The sequence below is a fragment of the Barbatula barbatula genome (genome assembly GCF_947034865.1).
Source record: "Barbatula barbatula genome assembly, chromosome: 22".
NCBI lineage: Eukaryota > Metazoa > Chordata > Actinopteri > Cypriniformes > Nemacheilidae > Barbatula > Barbatula barbatula.
Genome location: NC_136785.1, coordinates 9,785,795 through 9,807,358, shown reverse-complemented (window position 1 = coordinate 9,807,358; position 21,564 = coordinate 9,785,795). Strand labels below are relative to the sequence as shown.

The following is a 21,564-nucleotide window of genomic DNA, read 5'->3' as shown; positions in this document are numbered from 1 at the left end:
TCTGCATGACTCCGCATCTCCACATCCCTATTAAGTGGAAACATTCTTCCAACATCACAGGATGCCCACGTCAATCTTTGAAGCTGGGCGTTTTATAAAGGTAATGAAGACCATGCATATCAGAGAGATCCAGCTGTCTCTTTAGATATAGCCAAGAGCCTGTGGCTAGATTTAAGAACAAAGTTTTGTCCCAGGCAGTGCACTTGGATGGGTCTGGACGATAACGCTCCAGTATCGGTGTGTCTAGCCAATGAGTTAGCGGTGTGTGGGTATAACTGGATGATTGTATCGTGCAGCCTTTTTAGGCCCCAGGGGTCCAGTGGCCTCTCTATATAGACACACACACACCACATCTGTAAGCCTGCGATCAGAGAACCTTAGTTAACCTTGTGCCTAAAAACTAGATAATCACACACACATACGTAAGGTGTCTGGACAGATTTACAACTTAAGTCACTGGCCGCGGAGAGCTGATATCAATATTTGTTCAATTATTCATCCACAAACAAATCATTTCCATCTAGCCTCAGAGGAACAGCTTCCTTCTCCAGCATATCAGACAATTTCACACCTCCTCCATATCACCCCATACAGACATACGCTTAAAAAAACAAAGCCACAGGTTGATGATGGATCTGTGTGTTTGGAGTCTGCGGTCAGATGCCAGCGTGAGAGAATTTGGTAATAGTTAACAGAAACATATCTTGATCTTTCGTGTCAGTTCTGTGCCATGCATTATCCTTTATTCTTGTTTTAATGCCTAAAAACATAAGTTGTGTGTTCGCTGATTTATGTCAATCGAATAGTGGATTTTAATGTTTGCCAACATATTTTGTAAAGACTGAATCAGTAAAGATGGGTAAAAGATTGTAAACCAATTGATAAAATAACATTCCTGGACAAAATCTATATACCTTTAAAACATCCAGCCTGGAAAAATATTTTGTTAATTTGATAATGTTTAATCATTTACAATTATTAACATCATTTTATAGCGATTTATTGCTTAAAGTGCTATCAAATATTAAATTATATAAAACGTTTTTTTCTAGCACACACAAATATATACAAACAATTTAAATTGTTTCAGAATTTTCCCATTCATGCGTTTAGGTAAAATTATCATTCTTGGTTTATTCTGTGAACTACAAACAATATTAATCCGAAATTTCAAATAAAAATATTATATTTTTTATAATATTCATATAATATTAATCAATTTGCATTTATTCGCAGAGAAATTTAAACCAGAGAAAAAAAAAGGTCAAAATAACAGAAAAGAGGCTCTGAATATTTTTCAATTTATCTACATGTACATAGGAAAAGTTTAAAAATGATTATTTATGTGATAACCTTGATTTCTCACAATTTTCATGTGCCTTGTCATACTGTCAATCTTTTACATTCCAGTTGGATGATTTATTCACTGCTATGGTTGATTTTGTGGCAATTCCATTCCAGCGTCTGTTGAATGTCAACAATTTATGTAGAAATGCTGATTAATGATCATTTGGAATGGCTGTATAGTTAAATTGTCACATTTTTGGTCCATGCGTCCTGGCAGGGCAAGTGAAAGTCTCAATGGAGCACTCCACATTAAAGGATTCCTGGGATGGATGGGTGGGTGATAACCTACCTCCAGTCTTCCAGTGTCGGGCTGGAAGCCACGTGCTGGGTCCTCAGTGGTCACACGGCACTGAATGGCACATCCATTGATCCTTATCTTGTCCTGTTTCAAGCCCAGCTCGGGCAGACTGCGCCCTTCACACACTCGCAGTTGAGCGTGTACCAGATCCACGCTGGAAAAGACAAAGAGAGAGACATCAGTTACAAATAATTCACTAAACATCAAAAACACACCCTGTCCATGAAGATTATAACAAACACTGACATGTCACTGCAGACAAGTGCATGTTATCCATGAATCTGTTGTGATTCCAGATCCCCGAAGGGTCTTCCCCTTCACTCAAACACATACGTGCCATTCTCGATTGCTTGACATTCCGGCAGGTTCAACATGTCGAGTCAACATTTACACTGGCGACGTGAGAGCCAAAAGCACAAGATGTCTGCTTGCTCCAATAACTTCTATTATACAAGCTTGACAACTAACAATTCGCTCCACAACTCCGCAATCACTTGACAGGGATGGCGGGTGAAAGTGACTCACTTGCAAGCGGTTCACAAAGGAAATGGCGATGCTATAAAACAGAATGCAGAAAACAAGATTCATGGCCAACGGCAATTGGCCGAGCCACTCTGGCCTCAATAGCTTTACAATTAAATCACTCGCTGAGCTCAATTGAATGAACCTTTTTCCAGGGGTGCTTGGCTACATTTGGCTGAATCTGCAATCTTATTGGATAAGTACTTTCCCCAGCGTAAAGTAGGATTTATTAAGAGCCATATAAATCACCCTTATATATTTACTCACAACGGATTCATTGAACCCATTCCTCACGCAATTTGTCCTCATATCTCCGTGTATCGGGTCAATTTTCTTCTTGGGTGGAGAACGAACTATAATGGGGAAAAGGACACACGTAGTGGTGCATGGAATCCCATTATCATCGTGAACCTGCGGCCTTTGTTTGGAATCAATGCTGGCAAGGATGGGAAGTGCTACGAGGTATTTACTTCACATTACTCATGCATTTTTCAAAGGAGGTGGTGAGAATTTGACAAAATAAAGGCTTTCCACAGCTTCAAGGCTAAAACTTCAAGATTCATCCTCTTTTTGATGAATGAATAGGCAACTTGCAGAGTCTGTGCGTGTGTGTGTGTGTGCACGCATGAAAAGGATGGCGAGACAAAAACTGTGAATGCACCCCTGTGGGTCCGGAAACTGATTTTTAACCAATACGAGAAGAGGAAGTTGTACAGTATTTGCTTTCATGCTGCGCATTAATAATTTAGACTACAAAGTGTCTGTCTTTTTCATCTCCAGCAAAAAGGCGTTTGAAACATTTTGGTTGACAGACAAATATAAATGCACTCAAACTCGCTGTATTTTTGAAATGGCAATATATTTATATAGGTACACATACATACACAATGGCAATAGAAATTTGTTTGCACAGGCCAAAACGTTCTACAGCTAAGCCTCATTAATTTTTTAACAGCGGTACAAACAGGCTTTGAATATTGCACGCATACATCTTCATGACATTGCAGTATAGTGACAGAATCTCACACTAACACCGGTCATAACAGCAGCAAGCGGAAATAATTACATCCTGTGAAACATCGAAATCAGCTTAATGGATTATGTCTGTTCTTTTCCCAGCGTAAATACTAGCAGATCAATGTGGTATTGTTAAAATGACATGCAGTAGCCTAATGCTTTGGGATCAGGGCTGCAAACAGGTAGCGTACAAAGTTCAAGCTTAATGGAATCACAATGAACTGAACTGGCTTTTAATGGACCCCACATCCCCAGGGAAGGTCATTTTGGATAAATACTGTTAATTAAAACTGATTTAAGATTCATTTCATATTCAATAGCTTTAATAACATAATTGGAAATGTCATATGAAAACTATATTTAAAATAGTAAAGTGTCATTTTTTCGGATAAGTATTTTGACAGAAATACAATATTACACAGAAATAACTCATTCTAAGGTAATAAAACATAACTCTTCATTATGTAAGGTTTTTATACAATACACCTCTGAACACATTATTATATCTACATACACCTCGGGTCCCCTTTACATGGAATTTGCCCTGTTGTTTCTACAGTAGCCATAAATGGACAAACTGCTCTACAGAGCGCGTTTCGTAAATACTTATATCTCAATCAGAAAAGTGAAAACATGAGGACATCTTACGGTGTACAACACCCTGTCTCCACCCCCCCATCCCTTCTGAAGTACTACAGAGGTTGAGTTGGTTAGCCATTGGTTGCAATTCACAAGCTCACCGCTAAATTTCATACACTGGCCCTTTAAATAAAACAAAGGTACAAAAAAATCATAGTAATAAAAATAGTTTTTTCATTCATTTAAATTGTAAGATGCATATGGGTAGGTGAATTGTCTTTGGACCAACAAAGCTGGGCTCATGGCCCACTTGGAATCAAACTACACTGGTGAAAACTGTGACGACCCAGAGTCTCCTCCTCCTGAGTCAATTGGTGCTGATCGTGGGAGTCCCTGATTGGCTTTCTTATACTTTAACTAATTTATCAATTAGCATATGACAGTGTTGTGCGTTATTGGGCACTCTCTGGAGAAGTACTCTTCGGGAGTGTCTCTTACCTATGTTTTTTATTACACATGTAGCGTCAATTTTGTTATAGTTGCTTGTGGTTTCTTTGTTTTCCCATATCCCTAAATTTCAGTTTGTTACGATTATTATTATTATTATTATTAGTGGCATATGTTTAAATGAATAAATTCTATTGATTGAACGTTCTGGTTGATCTCTCTCTCATGTTGCGATTTGAAATGAGCTGGTCGTAACATTAAATTGGGCGCTCGTCCGGGATATCCACAATAACCTGAAAAGGAGAATCCCATTCAGGGATTCTAGCAGAAAATTACAATAAACTACAAGATATACTCTCACACACAAGCTACCCCCAAACTGCCATCATCTAGCCCTTTAATCTCCAGACAAGAGCGTTTCAGCAGCCTAAAGTCAGACAGCGAGAGATAGAGCAAAAAACACAAGAAAAGAAAGAAAGGAGGACAGCATAACAGAGCTGGCTCTGGAGCACGGCACAGACAGTGGTGAAGGGAGCTGCGCTGTAGGGGGGAGCCATGTTAATATATTCAATCTAATTCTCTATTCCATTTTAATTGCCAAAGCCAGACAGCAGCATATGCAGATATGATGTGGGAGTACAGTGATCCCTGTCCGTCATAAAACACAAGACTGAGCCCTTGAGTGACACCGTGTGTTGTTGTGTGATTGAGTGCGTGTGCGTGTGCACGCTTGTTCTCCCACACTGTTTAATACCAGCCGATGCATCTGAATAAGCCTGAAATGTAAAGAAATCGAACACTGATGTAACGCATCCAATATAATTTTAACATCTGTGAAGTGCAGCAATGTTAAAGGAACAGTTCAGGCAAAACATTTTATTTAGTTACTTAAAACAATTCTGTCTTCAGTTACTCACCCTCAAGTTGTTACAAATCTAGGGATGCACCGAAATGAAAATTCTTGGTCGCAGCCGAATAAGAATGAATAACTTTGCCGAAGGCCAAAAGAACTGGCTTTCATTTAGCCAGTTCTTTTACTATTGCATAAACCGAATGGTCAAAATCTGCTTATTAGATTTTGTCTTGCTTTTCAATACAATATAACTTAAAATAAAATTGAGCCCTCTCCCTTCTCGAAAAGCCTATATTGGGCCACTAACCGTCTGCTGAAAGAATGTACTGAACTCTGTAACCCTACAACAAAAAAGACTTCATTAAAAAAGTGTCATTCACTATCATAAGCTAAAAATATGAATAAACGAAATAGTTTGGATTATTATGGTCTACACTATAAAAGAATTTGAAGAAAAATTACATCCATGCAAGCAATTCTGACTGACAACCATTTCAGTTCACGTCTCTCCGCCAAACTCCGCCCACAGAAGCGAACGGTTCTCTCAGAAGGTGCACTCGTGGCTGGGATGCACAGAACACACCTCGCCAAGTTGTTTAGTACAGGAAACCGTGTGTTCACGACCACTGTATGATGTCAAAGCATGCCGCGAGCAGTGGGGCTACTGTCAGACCGCCAGCTCAGTCTGAAGTACACAAGTTACTGACCGGTAAAGATGCTTTCATTCAGAAATGTAAGTGTCTTTCTCTAACACTTATATTTTTTCTCCTCAATTGTTTCAGACATTCAATAGATTCCAATGACCATTTATCTATCCCTGATTAAAGAAATGTCCACACGCAGACTGTGCAGATTTTTTTTCAGTGTACACCAGCACCATCAGAGCCTTAAAAGGAAACACCGTCCCTTCCCATCTTATCTCTGGTCATGAACGTGTGCAGGTGTCGGGTCCAAGCAGCACTGTTTAAACAGCATCATTTAACACAGCTGTTTACAGAGCGCTGATCTGATCTGCCTGCTGCTAGGGAAACATGCACAAACACACCTGGACAGCGCTGCATTGCAGATCAAGTCTCCAGCATTCTCAAGAACCCACTGGGAGTAGTTTTTTTTACACAGAGTCTGGTTCTCTCAGTTCAGATATCAAACAACAGCAAATGAAACAAACATTTGAAATCATGTTGACAGTAAACAGCACTCCATTATTCGATACAAAACCCACAAAGGAATCAAATTCCCAGCTGAAGGGAAGGGATTGAGTGGGTGGCTCATGCTCAACTCCAATCACCTCAAAGTTAATCAGTTTCTGTCATCCCACGCTATTAACCTTAACTTAATATTTGACCTTTAAATGACCAATTCTTCTCCCCGGCTAACTTTCATTTGAAAACTTTTGGCATCGTGTGCACGCCATAATGATCTGTACCATTAGTCGCCTGTCCATTAAAAGATGAACCAATACGCTTTGCGGAAAACACACAAAAACAATATACTAATGAACCGGTCAGTTCCCCTGTTAGGTGAGACAGGTTTATCCACCTCATTCATCTTGCTTTCCTTTTCTCGCTCCCTCTCTGGCACCTCGATCACTTTGTCTTTCCGAGGCCCTTAATGTCCTTGTCCAATCGCTTCGCTGCGAAAGTGGACCAATACCAATGAGCAGCTGCAATTTAGCAACAACCCAAAGTAATTAGAAAGCCATTACCGGGGTCAGCCAGAGAGCACAGCCATATGCGCCGGCACAAAAAAACATTCTCTCGCATACATGGCAAACAAACATTAATACAGAACGAGTGTTAAAAGTCACTGCTTAACTCCACAGCTGTGAGTGGTGGAAAAGGGCAGCCAGCGAGTGACTGAAGCACTCAAACAACTCTTTGACATATTTGAAGGCTTTTGCGTGATGGGGGGGCTATTCTGCTGGTGTGTGAGCGGTGATGTCATAGACGGCAGAGTGGGGAAAAACATACAAAATATGGTTGATTATATCTGGGCAACAGAACTTAATGCCCATATTTTCTTTTTGAATCTATAATTTAGCTGAGGGGATTGTCCCCAGGCACAAGTAGTCGTGCTGAAAACAGAAAGCCGCTCCCCCAAACTGTTGACGCAATGTTGGAAGCCCTTAAGAATGTCACTGAATGTCACTGTATGCCATAACATTAAGAATCATTCCCTGACTGGAGCGAAGGAGCCAAGCCAGAACTGAGAAAAATCGCCCTAGACTTTAGCAACAAACTTAAAGTTGGCACAAAACATTCAGGCAGTTGACGTTCACATGGCACCAGCCAAATGCAAACACTATCGGTCAATATCTTACTCGTGCCATTATATTGTTTCCCACATTTGGGAATTAATGAAGATTGTGTTACTGTGAATCTGGGAATTATGACCAAAAACATCCACAATTTTTTTGTATCTTGCACATTTCAAGAAGCCACACTGGGATTTTATGAACCAATACTTTTGGCTTCTTGAGATAATCACCCTGGGATGTATTTTATAACTGAAATTCATTACATGACTTTTGCTAAGATTTTTGTCCCAATTTTCTTTCAGGAATAGGAGACCATTGTTGCAAGTCTGCAGATTTGGTGCAGCCTGTTTTGACAGATTTCACATAGAATCACAGTGTATGATGGGCACAGATTCCTATTTATAGCTTCATACAATTATTCCATCCAGCTGTAGGATATCAAAACGTGTGATTTTTTAGCCTGTTCACATGAACAGACTCACTGCCCATCTCTGTTCTGCATGTTGTTTTCATTAAAATGATAGTGCACGATGTATAAACTTCTTTTTTTAGAAAGAGCAGCAGAGTTTGACAATAACTTGACTAAAGTTGTGTATAATAATTCAAAAACTACAATGTTTAGATGATTGGTAAAATTTCAAATATGTTGTGTTTATAAATGTGTTTTCGGTGTGTTCTGCAGATAAAATAAGTTTGTAGGTCCGTGTATCGCCAAAAACTTCATGATACCAATCCTGACACAACGCCACGATGCGATACGTATCCCAACAGGGGTCAGTTTATCATCACATTTCTCATATGACAGATTAAGAGCAACATATACTTGCAGAAATTTGCCATTCACAACAACAAATCAGTTAATCTGACACAAACCAATGCAATGTAGAAACAGTATAAACTTACAGAAGATCAAGTCCTTATACGGACACCCTAGTTTCTAAAACGGTTTCTAGGCTACATCATATGTATGCATGTGTTTTACAAATAGACCACATTCTATAACACGCACATTTAAATCGTCATATTGATTTTTGTACACAGCCCTACAAGTTTGCAATGACATGTGAGTAAATGACGCAATTTAAATTTTGGGTGAACTACCTTTTAAAGTGTCATGAAATTCTAAATAGTGTATTCTGGGCTCTGATTGGCTGTTATCCATATAAACAACGTTGTTTTATATTTTAATCTTGTAATGAAAGACACTAGTGAGGTTTTGAATTTGAAAAGGTTTTTAAGATCATTTCAGTTAAATTACCCTAAAGTTTTGACCGGTAGTGTACATGTATGAGTGCGCCAGATGGGTTAGATGGTGGTTCATCACTCCAGAGGGCAATGTTGCCATGCTTTACACCTTTTCTGTCAACGCTTGATATGATGCTCAGCAACCGAAATCCAGCAAATGACGCTCACAACGAACGCGTCTTCTGCTTCCACAGGCAGTCTGACTCTCAGTAATGAATGCTGAGGGCACGCGATGTTTACGCACAGCACACTTCAGCACTAAGCTCTTCTACTTTGTGAAGTGGAAGCATCTAGGAGAAAACATCATATCACCCACCCAAGCTCCCAATTATACAACATACACCTGACTGGAAAACATTGAGGACCCTCTAGAAAACAACTATTGGGTAAGAAAGCACAGTAAGAGAAAACCAACTTTCACAAATCCCAAAAATAAAAATACATTTTTACAAATGAGTAAATGACAATCATTTTCATTTGACACTATCGTAAAACGTTGTTTACTTTCGGAGAAGCCTTTTAAGTCTTTCATAGATTCCCTGCTATTATCCTCCCAAACCTAGTTATTGTGAAGCCGAAAACAGCCTAAACACCCTTTCTCACACAAAGCCAGCCAATCAGATCGGAGCATGCCATTTAGAAAAACACTCCTGCCATCAAACCGAAACAGATCAGTACTAACCACCAACATCTCACCCTATGCAATGACAGTCACCGCGGCTGGCTGTCTTATTACAGCCTAAGGACTTTATGACCTGAAGGAAAGAACAAAAGATGGCGGAGATATCAAATTATGAAAACATGATGGGTAATTACAGGCAGCTGGCATATTTTATTACCTTGCCAGTGGCAAGGAGCGACAGTGGCAGAGCGTAATTGATCTTAATTACTCTGCCCAAGCGAAGGTCAAATCAGCAGAGTATGTTTCTGGGGGAAGGAGAAATACCAACTGCATACAAAAACACGCATGAACATGATGGTCTCTGCGTGTCAGGATCAATACTACACATATAGAGATTACAGAGGCAATTGGCAAGAAGGGTCAAAAGCAACAAGTCATTACAAACGCGAACATTTTTTTTTGTTGCTCTTGCTTTTCACACATATTCGCACCATTGCCTATTCACACCAAGAGAAGAACACAAAAAAGCACTCTGGTCATTCGCACACTTTAACGAAATCCACAGATTTCACTCGATTAAAACAGAGAACACAGCTACTGGGAGAGTTAAAGCAGCGAAATGGCGACAGCGTGATGGAAGAATATGAGCTTTAATGGCACTATTAGGCTTGAGGTGTAATGTTAGTAATAACTGCCTACCTAGCATCATCATAACAACAACTGTACAATGTAAATATATTTTTCACACATTTCCATTTTGTCAGCAATTGTTTATCATGTGGCTTTTTGTGCTGCATGTTTTTTTAATGTAATGGCTCTGATTCGTTTGTTCATGATTTGAACTCACAGCACGACGAAGGTCATTGTATCAAAACACTGAATTGTAATGGATGCAAGTAATCTAAAATTGTATAACATTTGGCCAATATAGAGTATAAACGCGGTGTGACATTTTAGGTTCACGCGACAAATTATTTTATGATGTTCAAAAAATAAATGATGAATGATTTTAGGTGACAGTTAGAAAATAATTCCTTCATCATTTATTCACCCTCATGTCGTTCAAAACCTGCTTATGACGCTCTCCTGTGGAATACAATAACAGATATTTTGAAAAATGTCCAAGTGGAATTTTGTCCACAGAATGAAAGTTTGGACACTAATATAAGTACAAGTAAACAAAATTTTAAAGTATTTTTCCCCTAAAAATGAAATTTCAAAGCTTTTGATGGCTAATGCATGCTTAGAATTAGTGTTGCCAATCTGATTTTAAAAATTGACTAAAAAGCAACCAATAGGAATGAATTAAGTGACTCAAGTGATAGTTTGCCAAAAATAATTCTGTCATCCTTTACTCACCCTCGTGTCATTTCAAACCTGTATGACCTAGGACAGTCATCCTCAATAGGAGGACTGTGGTCCAGATCCGGACCTTTGCTTCATTCCATCTGGACTGTGAGACAGCCTAATAAACCATTTAAAACTATTTTTGTGCCGATTCGATTCAGCGATTTGTGAACCTCTGAAAACCCAGGCTTAAGTCTCAATTAAATTGATTATTAGATATCAACCATCAAAGAGTAACTTAAAGCATTAATATCATTTATGATTTTGGCATTACTCAGTCAATATTGAAGATAATGAAATCATCCTACAGAATATTCTGTAAAATCTTACAATAAGGACTTGATGTGTTTTCACAAGCAAGGTCACATTTTGTAATGAACAACGTATTAATTGGGAAATTATTTTTAGATCGAAGTGGTTCTGGTATATAGGAATGGCATGGAAAGACTAATTTAGTAAGTAACCTTGTTTTATATTTATGCTGAGCATTTAAATTGTTACATTACATGTGCTGTTTGCATGTTGTCAGTAGTTTTTTTTTAACAAATTTTAAGTATCAGACTTCTATTAAGCATTCGCCTAAAGCTTACAATACATACAAACTGTAGATATCAAAATATAAAATTAATATCTTTTATACAGTATATCCAACTTGGCTAAATTGATTAAATAAAATATACAATGTTTTTTGAATATAAATGTGTTCTGCAAAAGAAAGTGATACAGGTTCGAAAATACAAGAGGGTGAGAAATGACACAATTTGTATTTTGTGCGAATTATCCCATTAACCTTTGACCAACTTCAACAACTTCACACTTGTTGTTTTCTGAAATTCATAATGTCTGATGACAGCCAAATTGTTTACAAGTTAATACCATTAATGGTTAAGTTTTACATCAGGAAGACCTGATTCTAGACCAGAGCAATGGGCAGCATGTTAGCCGAGCAGGTGGGGTGTCAAGTGACTCAGTATGAGCAACAGAAGGTGGCTGCTAGTGAAGGTCTTGGCAAACAAGCCCCGCTGCTGGCTGGAGGACTGGAAATCAAGTTCATTTCAGTCATATGTGCTTCCAAAGCCTCTCGCTCACAGCTGGGTTGCCATGCAATGCCAATTGCGATCTGACAGCTTCAATTTCACGCGACGAGATGGACATTTATAATGAATGGAGGCCTGGTAGGTTGGCGCAGAGAGTCACGCTCTGCGGGCTCACTGGTTTGGAACCGGTAGCTAAGACGGCGAAAATTATCCAGAAAGGTCAGAATCATCGGTATTCACCCAAGTGTGCATGTGTACATAACTTCAAAATCTAAAAGTTTAATTAATCCATTGAGCTTTTCATAATCCAATGTTTTTTCCATTTTGTTTCCCTTCTACATTTCAACCTCTCACTTTTAATGCCTCTAGGTTTACAAAAAATTAAATTCACTTAATGCCACTCTCCAAAACCCACTTCTATCTTGAGATACAGTCCCGCTGAGAATCTTACAGGTTTCAAGGGGTTTAAGATGATGATGTCTCCCACTTATTATCATGTTTTTTCCCCCACACTGACATTTTAACAGCCAGAGTACAACACACATTTTGAGTGTTAATTAGTGTTATGGGGCTTTCTGAACATCGGCCTGTAGTTACGCAGGATTAATTGCATCTGGCCACAAAAACATTTCCTAATAAATGTCAACGAAATTTCAGTTGACTCATTATTTAACAAAAAAACGAATCTTCCCAGAATCTAAATGTCAGACAGTCAGTTGTTCTCACGGAGGAACTATGTATTTGATAAACACTCAGCTTTGTGTAAAAAATTTCTTATAAGGGTTTGAAATCTCAAGGACTCTACAAAAAGACATTTTATCCTTTTAATATCTTTTAATTGCTTTTTCTAGAGTTCAAAATTACTTTTTTCAGGCAAAAATGTACTATAGTGAAATGTACACTGTATATAGAACACTGTAATTTTACATCATTTCACTGCCTTATTTTACTGAATTGTCACATCTTTTTGTCAAACACAAAAAACATGGTATTTTACTTTATAAAATTGCGGCAGAAATATTTGTAAATATATGAAATTGTACAAAAATCCTGTAAAAACTGCAAAATTATTACAGTGTAAATCTTATTTGTTTCATAATTGCTGGAAAACCATACAGCTCTAAATGTAACCTTATATAAATTATACATTTATGAACACAGCCCTGCTTTAAAAGATTACATAATATACAAAAAATTGCAATTTTAACAGATTTCTTAATCATGTAAAATGATGATGGACATATGTTCTAAGCAGGCGTGGCCCTACAGAACAGGACGGAATCCATAAACTGGATCCAAACCCATGCGCACAATGAACCCAAGCTATCCAACCATCCTTCTCTCAGTCCACGAAAGACAGAGAAAGAGAGCGAGTGATTGAGACAGAGGTAGAGAGAGTCAGAGAGAGAAGAGTGATCGAGAAAAAAATGGGAGTAAAAGAGACTCACTCAGTGATCTCCTCGGTAACCGTGTGCTCCACCTGCAGACGGGAGTTGACCTCAATGAAGTAATGTTTTCCATGTTTATCCACCAGGAACTCCACTGTGCCTGCGTTTTCATAGCCAACCTAAAGATGAAGGAAGCAAATGGAATTGGATGAAGTGATGAGAATTTTACAAATCAGCCAAACATTTTGTATCTGAGGTTTACATTGCTTCAAAGATAGCTGAAATAATACAATAACGATGTAAAACCCCATTCGGGTCTTTCAAACATATCATAAGGTGATTTTAAGGACTTTGCTTATAGTAATATACAATTTATTAAAAATAAAAGATGAACCGTATCATACTGGTTAAAAGTCTCCTATTACAGCTGTTCTTGTATCATCAACAAAATATAAAGATTTTAGAGTCTGTCTTACGTGTTCAATCATTTCTTTAGACGGATATGATTTAACCCGTAACCATAAACATTGGGGGGAAATTAATACAGTACATTTGTTTAAAGTGGGGTTCTTAAAGTAATGCAGAAAGACTTGTACTTGACACAAATAACCAACACATACAGCCACATACAACAGGGTGCTCCCATAATCCCGTCCCCAAATTTCACAGAAGTGTGATCCAATTCGTCCTAAGCCCGCTCTCAGACTGCCAAATCTCACAATATAACATTCTGAAATGCACACAAACGAAGTGCTCGGCGACTTAAGCATCCTTGAAAACCGGCTGCCAACATACATCGAGATTAAACAACCAACCCTTCAAATTCCTGGCTGATATTCACACTCACACACCCTCAGAAATCTCGCAAGCCCTGCGAGAGCATGCAAAGACGGCACGGCGAGACATCCATCACGCGCCACTCTCACTACCTCTGAAATACAGCGAGCAGATTAAAACTATTAGACCATCACAAACAAACAGATGAAAGTAAGACAGAGCTCCGAGCATCCACGTGAAAAAAGGTACAGACAGGTAATTAAATGAAAAGACAGAAAAAGAGGGGACAGATGGCATTCTACTGAGAGAACTTAAGAGGGTGAGCGAGAAGGGAGAGTCATTAGAAATCATGAGCTTCACAGCTTGATACAATTTCTAATTACTTCACAGCCCTCATTCTAGAAACAGGGTCTGCTGATGTGCTGAAGCAAGATCCAGAAACCGGTTTATTGGGTCAGTTTTCATCAATTCATCACAATAAAACGATGTTTTTATTACTTTATATTGAGCCATTTACCGCGGTTCCCCATGCTCCATGTTGTTTCCACATTAGCCCTAATCCGACAAGCTAAATGTTGTCTCCATCGATAAACTTCGAGGGGTGGATTGAGCCATTGGTTGCAATTCACAACCTCACCTCTAGATGACGCTAAATTTTGATACACTGGACCTTTAAAAGTAGACAGACTTGACCAGCATTTTTTACGTCTTCCAATGTGGTCTAAGTTTTGGGTCGATGAAGCTAGCAGATACTGGACAGAAAAGGTGAGGTTTTCTTTTGTCAGAAAAAAAATTAAATGTGTGACCCTGGATCACAAAACCAGTCTTAAGTAGCACAGGAACATTTGTTGTAAAAAACTAAAATACATTGTATGGGTCAAAATTAGTTTTGGCCATCCAAAAGCATTTTTCTCAATATTTTGATTTTTTGCACCCTCAGATTCCAGAGACTCAAATGGCTATATCTCTGCCAGATATCGTCCCATCCTAACATCCCATACAGTACAAAGATTCATCATTCAGCTTTCCGGTGATGTAAAACTCTCAATTTCGATTGTTGATTGTTGTCGATTGTCGGTTTTGTTGTTTGTGCATTGGTTTAACAATTTTAAATGTATTTTCATATATTACTGAGCATTATCACATTACATTATTTAGCAAGTTATCTCAAGAAGACTTTTTCTTCAACATCATGAAGCCTAAATTTATTTTGAGATCAGATTTGATCCAAATTTGAATGCAATACAGCCAAATCCGACAGATGCCTATTGTTGCGGTACTAAATCTGCTGTATAATCATGTTCAATAAGGATATGCACATGATTAACACATTATTAGAAGTGATGCAACAAAATGAAATTAGTGGTCCGAAGTCGATACCGAAAATTTTGGATGCACTTGGCCAAAAACCGATACCAAGACCAAAAATTACGTTTTGTACAAATCCTCTAAACATTGTAGTTTTAGAATTATTATACGCATAACAGTAGTCAAGTTATAGTCAAACTCATAAGCTCTTGCTAATACAAGTTTATATATGGTACGCAATCATTTTAATTAAAACAACATGCAGAACACAGAGTGAGTCATGTAAACAAGAGTTAAAATATCACACTGCAGGATTACGGTCCACGTGAGCTACATGATCACTTACTGACGGATCGTTCAGCTGATCATTCACATCTGAAGAGTTTGTTGCGTTTAAAGTTCAATGTGCAATAAAGAAACAAAGCCGGTCACGTGCAGTCACGCATCACACAGCTTGCGTGACATTTTCTGTCCGCTGGTTTTGCGCCGTTCTTGTTATATTTATGAGTTTCAGCCTTTGTTATGGCGTGCTTACATGATCCTCTGATAACAGCTTGAGAGTGAGCGCGAAATGTATGCAAATTACTCACGCTCACACTATATAGGACGTAGTTTTAACAGTTGATAGGTAGGTACTCCATCTTCAATACGTACTGTCACAGCGTGCAATTTCGGACGCAGATTCAGTGTTGATTGTGCCACTGTGTGTGTTCAACTGTTTTTAGAGTTTCCCAAATAGTCCTAATAATACATTACGGTCTAATTTTGATGTATGAAAATCAGTTGCTCAATACATATAACACCTTACATCTTAATGCCTTTGCAATACGGATAAAAGAAACTATTCCTTTGACACCTTTCTAGCCTCCAGCCAAATCTTAAACAGGGTTAGATCTTCGCTAGAAAGACAAAAGTATAGAAAGCCGATATTCTATGATTCTGACTTCATTATGCATTCATTAAAGGTTGAACAATGTTATATAAATGTCTGCATCTCCTGCTTGATGAAGACCATTTACATTCACAGTTTACATCAGCAGCGTTGCACGCAAACAGGAGAGTTATATCAGTAAATGTTGACTGTGGGTCTGAAACCACATCAAGGCTGCGATCCCCAACCTGTGCTTCAGGCGCTGTGGGTAGAGCAACTGTCTCCATGGAAACAGCTGCCATAAAAGAACAAGATGCTTAAACAGGGGAGATGTTTTGTCATGTTAATTTCTCATCCTGACCGGCCACATATAAAAATCGCTGTAACAGTAGCCACATCAATTCAAGCGGCGCCCCAAGAATAACAGGTCAACAAAATGTGTAACATAATTGGTACACAGAAATTTTTTCTCACATATTTGTTGTTCCATGAAAGTGTGGTTACCAGTTTAATGGGCAACTTGCAAAGAAAAACCGATTATAAGGCTTCCCGTCATGGGTTCAGCATTGACACTTATACGTAAAGAAAAACATTATAAAAAAATAATGGACAATTGTGAGAAGATCTACTCTGGCAAACATAGCAGAAGCATTGACAGTCATGACAGATAGACAGATAGAAAGAAAGCAGTTATAAAACATGAGCATGAAATGGCGATTGGCAGGATAGAACAAAAACGCATCTGACCGTTTCTATTAACAAGGAGATGGTTGAGATCTCATAACTCTCTGGCATGCAGTTCATATTCTTAATGGTTTGTGCTAGAAACAGCACAGAACTTCTGCTAAAGGTCAGTTCAAGTTAAATCAAATTGTGTTTGTCTCAGCATGAAGAATGAGAAACATTATCACACCGTGGCATTTCCATCGTGGTGACGTACAGCCGTTACTATTAATGGAGAAAAGACTCTTACCAGTCACACACAGAGGAGAAACTATTATGATAAATGTAAAGTTTAAAAGTCTTTAAAAAAAGAGTATTTTAATAAGGGATAGTTAAAAATAAGATGAGGGAGATGTTTCTTTAACGTTACATGACAAGAGTCAAACGTGAGAGAACAGTGGGATATATCCCGCTGCTCTTAAGAGAACGAGAGACTATGAAAAGCTGTACTCAGCAACAGGAAATGAAATTGAGAGAAGCTTCAACCGTCTGAGGGATCATGTCAAAAGCGCAAATGAGGTTTTAATGCTTGCGCTGAGAAATCTACAAGCCCGGCCATTTTCTCAATTTCCCTCGAACATATGATAGAACAGATGGAGGAGAGATTTCAGCACTCGATTGGTTTCTCCACCACTCTCTTCAACCAGGTTTGCTTACTTCTTGCTCGCATATGAAACACACAGTACTTCATACTTCTCACTCACTTTCTCAATCACTCGTTTTTGCAGCAGGTAGAAAACCTTCTCTTTCCTACTATGCACATAAATAAAAAGGTTTCACTTTTTTTTAATAATTACAAAATTGCTAATGCATGCATGTTAATAGCAACCCAACACCATAGATAAAACTGAGTCAGGTGTCTGGTGCTTTGTTTGCAAGTAGGGATGTAACGATTCACTCAGTTCATGATGCGATGCACGATGCTGATCTCACAATACGATCTTTACAAAATGACCCTGCTATTCAAAACATGCATCTCAACCGACTTGAATCGTCCCATTTTATAATCTATTTTCAACCGGCTCACGGTGAATCATTACATTCCTTATTTGTAAGTATTGTATGCGTGTTGAATTCAAGTGGAAGTGTAATAGAAAACTGTTCTGTTAGTGTTTATCTGAGTTTTTGATGCCTCGTAGATCATTTTTTAATGATAGAAACTCTAGATCCTTCATTGGCTATACTAAAACATTTTTAAATGTCTTCAGCATTGCTTGGAAGTTCTTGCACATACACTTGGGGAATTATCCCATGAATAGTCAGAAGCTTTATAAATAACGTGCAATAACGGTCACGTTTGTGATTCATCATACTGAATAAGTAGTTGTGTAATGGCACATGAGGTGTGTGTGTGTTTGCACATTTAACAAACATTGCAAAAACGCTGCCAACCCCCAAACCATGAATTAATTTTTCAGTTAAAAGCATCAAAAACCAAACCAGTGTCTAACTTCTACCAAAATTTGGAAGCGAGTCTTAGAAAGCAATCTCTAGTGTTGCCAAGCTAGCATGTAAAAAGATGTTATTTCTTAACCTTAAACCGCATCAGCTACTAAACAGCTCGAAATGACTAAATTGGTTATACCTCTCTGCACATAACGCAACCGAGTGTAAAAAACCAACAATGTGAAAGTCATTTTCATTTTAATATAACAGATGTACAGCAGTACATTGCACTCTGGTCATTTCAATTTAGCCAAGTATCACATATTGCCCTCTTGTGCTAAAGTATCAACATAATTCATCATATTTTAGCTGTGGGAACAGTTTGCAGATGATGATTGATGTATATGGACAGTCTTCAATTCGGTCTCATATTTGTCAACAATGTGGGTGATAGTGTAGGCAAACTAGATGTGATTCCATTGGCATTTGTATAGTATAGTATATTTTGTCTGCGTTTCAGGATACACGACGTTCAACAATCGTACTTCATCATTGGACATTATGAAAGTAATTATTATTTTCCCTCAGAAAAACCTTTTCTGAGTTCAAGTCGACCATTTCACCCATCTCCATGAAGAGGTCAGATTATCAGTGCAGTTAAACATCAATAGTCAATCAATAAAGCTTGCGCTCTCTTTAGCACCATGGTCACTCAATAATGCTAAAGAACATTAAATGCAAAACACAGAGTCAGTAAGACTGAAAGAAAAGCTTAGATGTGGAAAATTGGGAAAGAAAACATTTACATGCACCCTCGTAATGCGATTATAATAGGATTTTGAAAATACAGCAGAACGTGGAGTGCTGCTTGTGGGTATCTATTTAACTTATGACAAAGTCCTTCAACCAAAACTCTTTAAACATATCTGAAAGATTTAAAACCTGCCAGATACTCTGTGTAACACCGTGTCCTTTTCAGACATGATAGAACAAATTCACAGTGACAAGACGTTTTTCTGTCTATGCTGAATGCAAAACTGCTGTATCAATTACAACACATTTAATGTTTAATCTACAGTTATGAGAAGTGGGATCTGGGGCGAATAAAATGGCGGAGTAGGCAGCACTACCAGGACAAGAAACCAAATAGACTAAAAAATTATTTTATGTTAATCTAAATTGTTGTAAACAGCTGTGACAAATGCAGCACTTAATACTCTTGCTTCAGGTTTGGACATGATGTAGAGCCAACCACTCAGACTGGAAACGGTAATTTTAGCAAGCGCATGTAATTTTCGTGTCATATATAACAGACGGGAAAAGACTGAGGGTGATACTATGGCATTGTCACCACCATGAAAGATAAACAATTCTTTGACATATCCCTTCCTACAATTTCGCACATATATGCCCGTTCTTAGATGCTTTCATGACTTAACTGACCCTAAGAGCCAAATTCAAGCAAAGCAAACAAGGAACCGGGTCTTTTGTTTGTGTTACACTGTGAATTATTTGCTTGGCTTTTGTTGCCGTGCAGCTTCAGATCGATTCACACCTTTTGTAACCTGGAGCCAAAAATATCTGGCAAAAAACACTACTTCCCTTCATCCATCTTCTGTAGATAAAATATTAAACGTCACAATTGAGCTCAAGTTCAAACCTCCACAAAAGACAGCACAAACTGTCCACATGTTTCCTCAGACTGGCATTTTAGAAAAACTAAGCTCGCGCTTTTAGATTTAAGGTGAAATTGACATCCGTTGATCAATAGAAGAAGAATGTTTCCACAGCAATCTATTTCTTCTAAGGCAGATGTTTCAGTAACAGCTTGTACCATCAAAAACCGGCCACTTGTGTTCGGCAATAACATATGTCTATGTCGTCTATGTAGGCAAAAGTTTGATTATGGATGTTATCAAGCTCAAAGCTGTCCTATGGCACAACAGCGACACCTGCTGTAAAATTCATGGTAGTGCTGCACCCAGACATACAGTTACAGAACTTTCCTACACATCTTCACATCCTTCATTTAAAAATGTATTTGGGCTTACAGGCCTTTCATTCCTGGTTCCTTCCCTGCATCACTCTCAGAAACCTTTTTATTCTCTCCTCATCCTCTGAAGCTGAAGGAGCAAGCGCGCTTCTGCATTCACATCAGGTCCATGAGACAATCTTATGAAGTGAATGTAAAAATGCAATTCAGGATGCTTGAAGTCCCAGACTACCCCCTAGGTACATTTCACTAAACAAACAGAACCTTCAAATGCCCTTTAAAAGAAGAGTTCACTCAAAAATAACACATTTTAACACTTCAACATTAACCCCCCTCCTATCTTGTCAAACCTGTATTAGTTTCTTTCTTCTACAGAACACAAAGAAGATTTTGAAGAATGCAGATAACCAAACAACGGCTGGCTTCTATTGTATGGAGTCAATTTCTTAAAAATATTTTCTTTTGTATCAATTAACAATCATTTTAATTATTGGTTGAACTAAACTTTTTGAAATGTGGATTTATATTGATATTTTGGGGATACAGTTTAAAGGTTATTTTTAACATTTACATACAGTTGGGAAAAAGCCAAAACAGCCATCAGTGTTAATTTGTACCTGTCGGGCGAGGTTAACGGAGTCGGCGGTCAGCCGGTCTCTGAGGTGCTGGTCAAAGTGCGAGGCCGGGGCGATCTCCACCACCTTCTGGTGTCTCCTCTGGATAGAACAGTCCCTCTCGTACAAGTGAATGACATTGCCGTATTTATCGCCTGCACACAAAGGAACAATCAACTCATTGAGCGTTACGCAAAAGTCTTAAAACCATCTGGTGCTGTAAACAAACCCATCTGGTAACATTTCTCCAAAATATAATAAACAATCACGTAACTGATCAATAAACACTATGCAAATGAGTCAACAAAGCACTGTGCCGTTCGGTTTACTGTCTAGAACAGAGCGTTTTATGCAAATATCTAAATATGCTTTAATTAAGTGCCAGACAATGTATTTATTTCAAACAAAAATGTAATTTGCTGCTGGAGGTTTTTGGAGAGTGCTTCTGGGTCCCATTCAACAATATAGCAAACAAGTGTTGCATGAACAAACACGTAGGAGTCACAAAAGCTGTGTTTTATCAATTATCAAGATTATGAGGACGTATATGCACATATAAGGATCTGTACAGAATTTTGGCACTTCACACATATAATACAAGGTAAACACTGGGAAACATGTAATATCTTAATGGATCACGGTTTGTCTTTAGTACAGCATCAAACAAATGACAAAAATGTGTCCACTTACCCAAGATCTGCACCTCGATATGTCTGGGTTTCTCTATGTACTTCTCAACAAACAGAGCTCCATTGCCAAAGGCAGCCAGGGCCTCGGAGTACGCCCGATTATAGTTCTCCTCCAGTTCCTGATCAAACACCCACAAGGTCACCCAGTGCAAATATCCAGCACACCATTTCATACAGTAACGGTACTTGAACAGCAAATCTGAAGTGCAGTTATCTTTCGGATTAAGGTCAAAAGCAGCAAGGG

General features: G+C 38.4%; 1 protein-coding gene across 1 annotated transcript in view; it reads right to left on the bottom strand.

Moving 5' to 3' along the window:
* Positions 1–21,564, bottom strand: part of pcxa (pyruvate carboxylase a) — a 93,082-nt gene that overhangs the window by 63,601 nt on the left and 7,917 nt on the right. Inside the window, exons 6-9 of the mRNA XM_079487100.1 lie at positions 21,322–21,439; positions 20,635–20,786; positions 13,020–13,138; positions 1,637–1,799 (exon numbers count right to left, since the gene is read on the bottom strand). Of these exons, the coding sequence (XP_079343226.1) occupies positions 1,637–1,799; positions 13,020–13,138; positions 20,635–20,786; positions 21,322–21,439 (552 nt within the window). The remainder of the gene's footprint in view (positions 1–1,636; positions 1,800–13,019; positions 13,139–20,634; positions 20,787–21,321; positions 21,440–21,564) is intronic.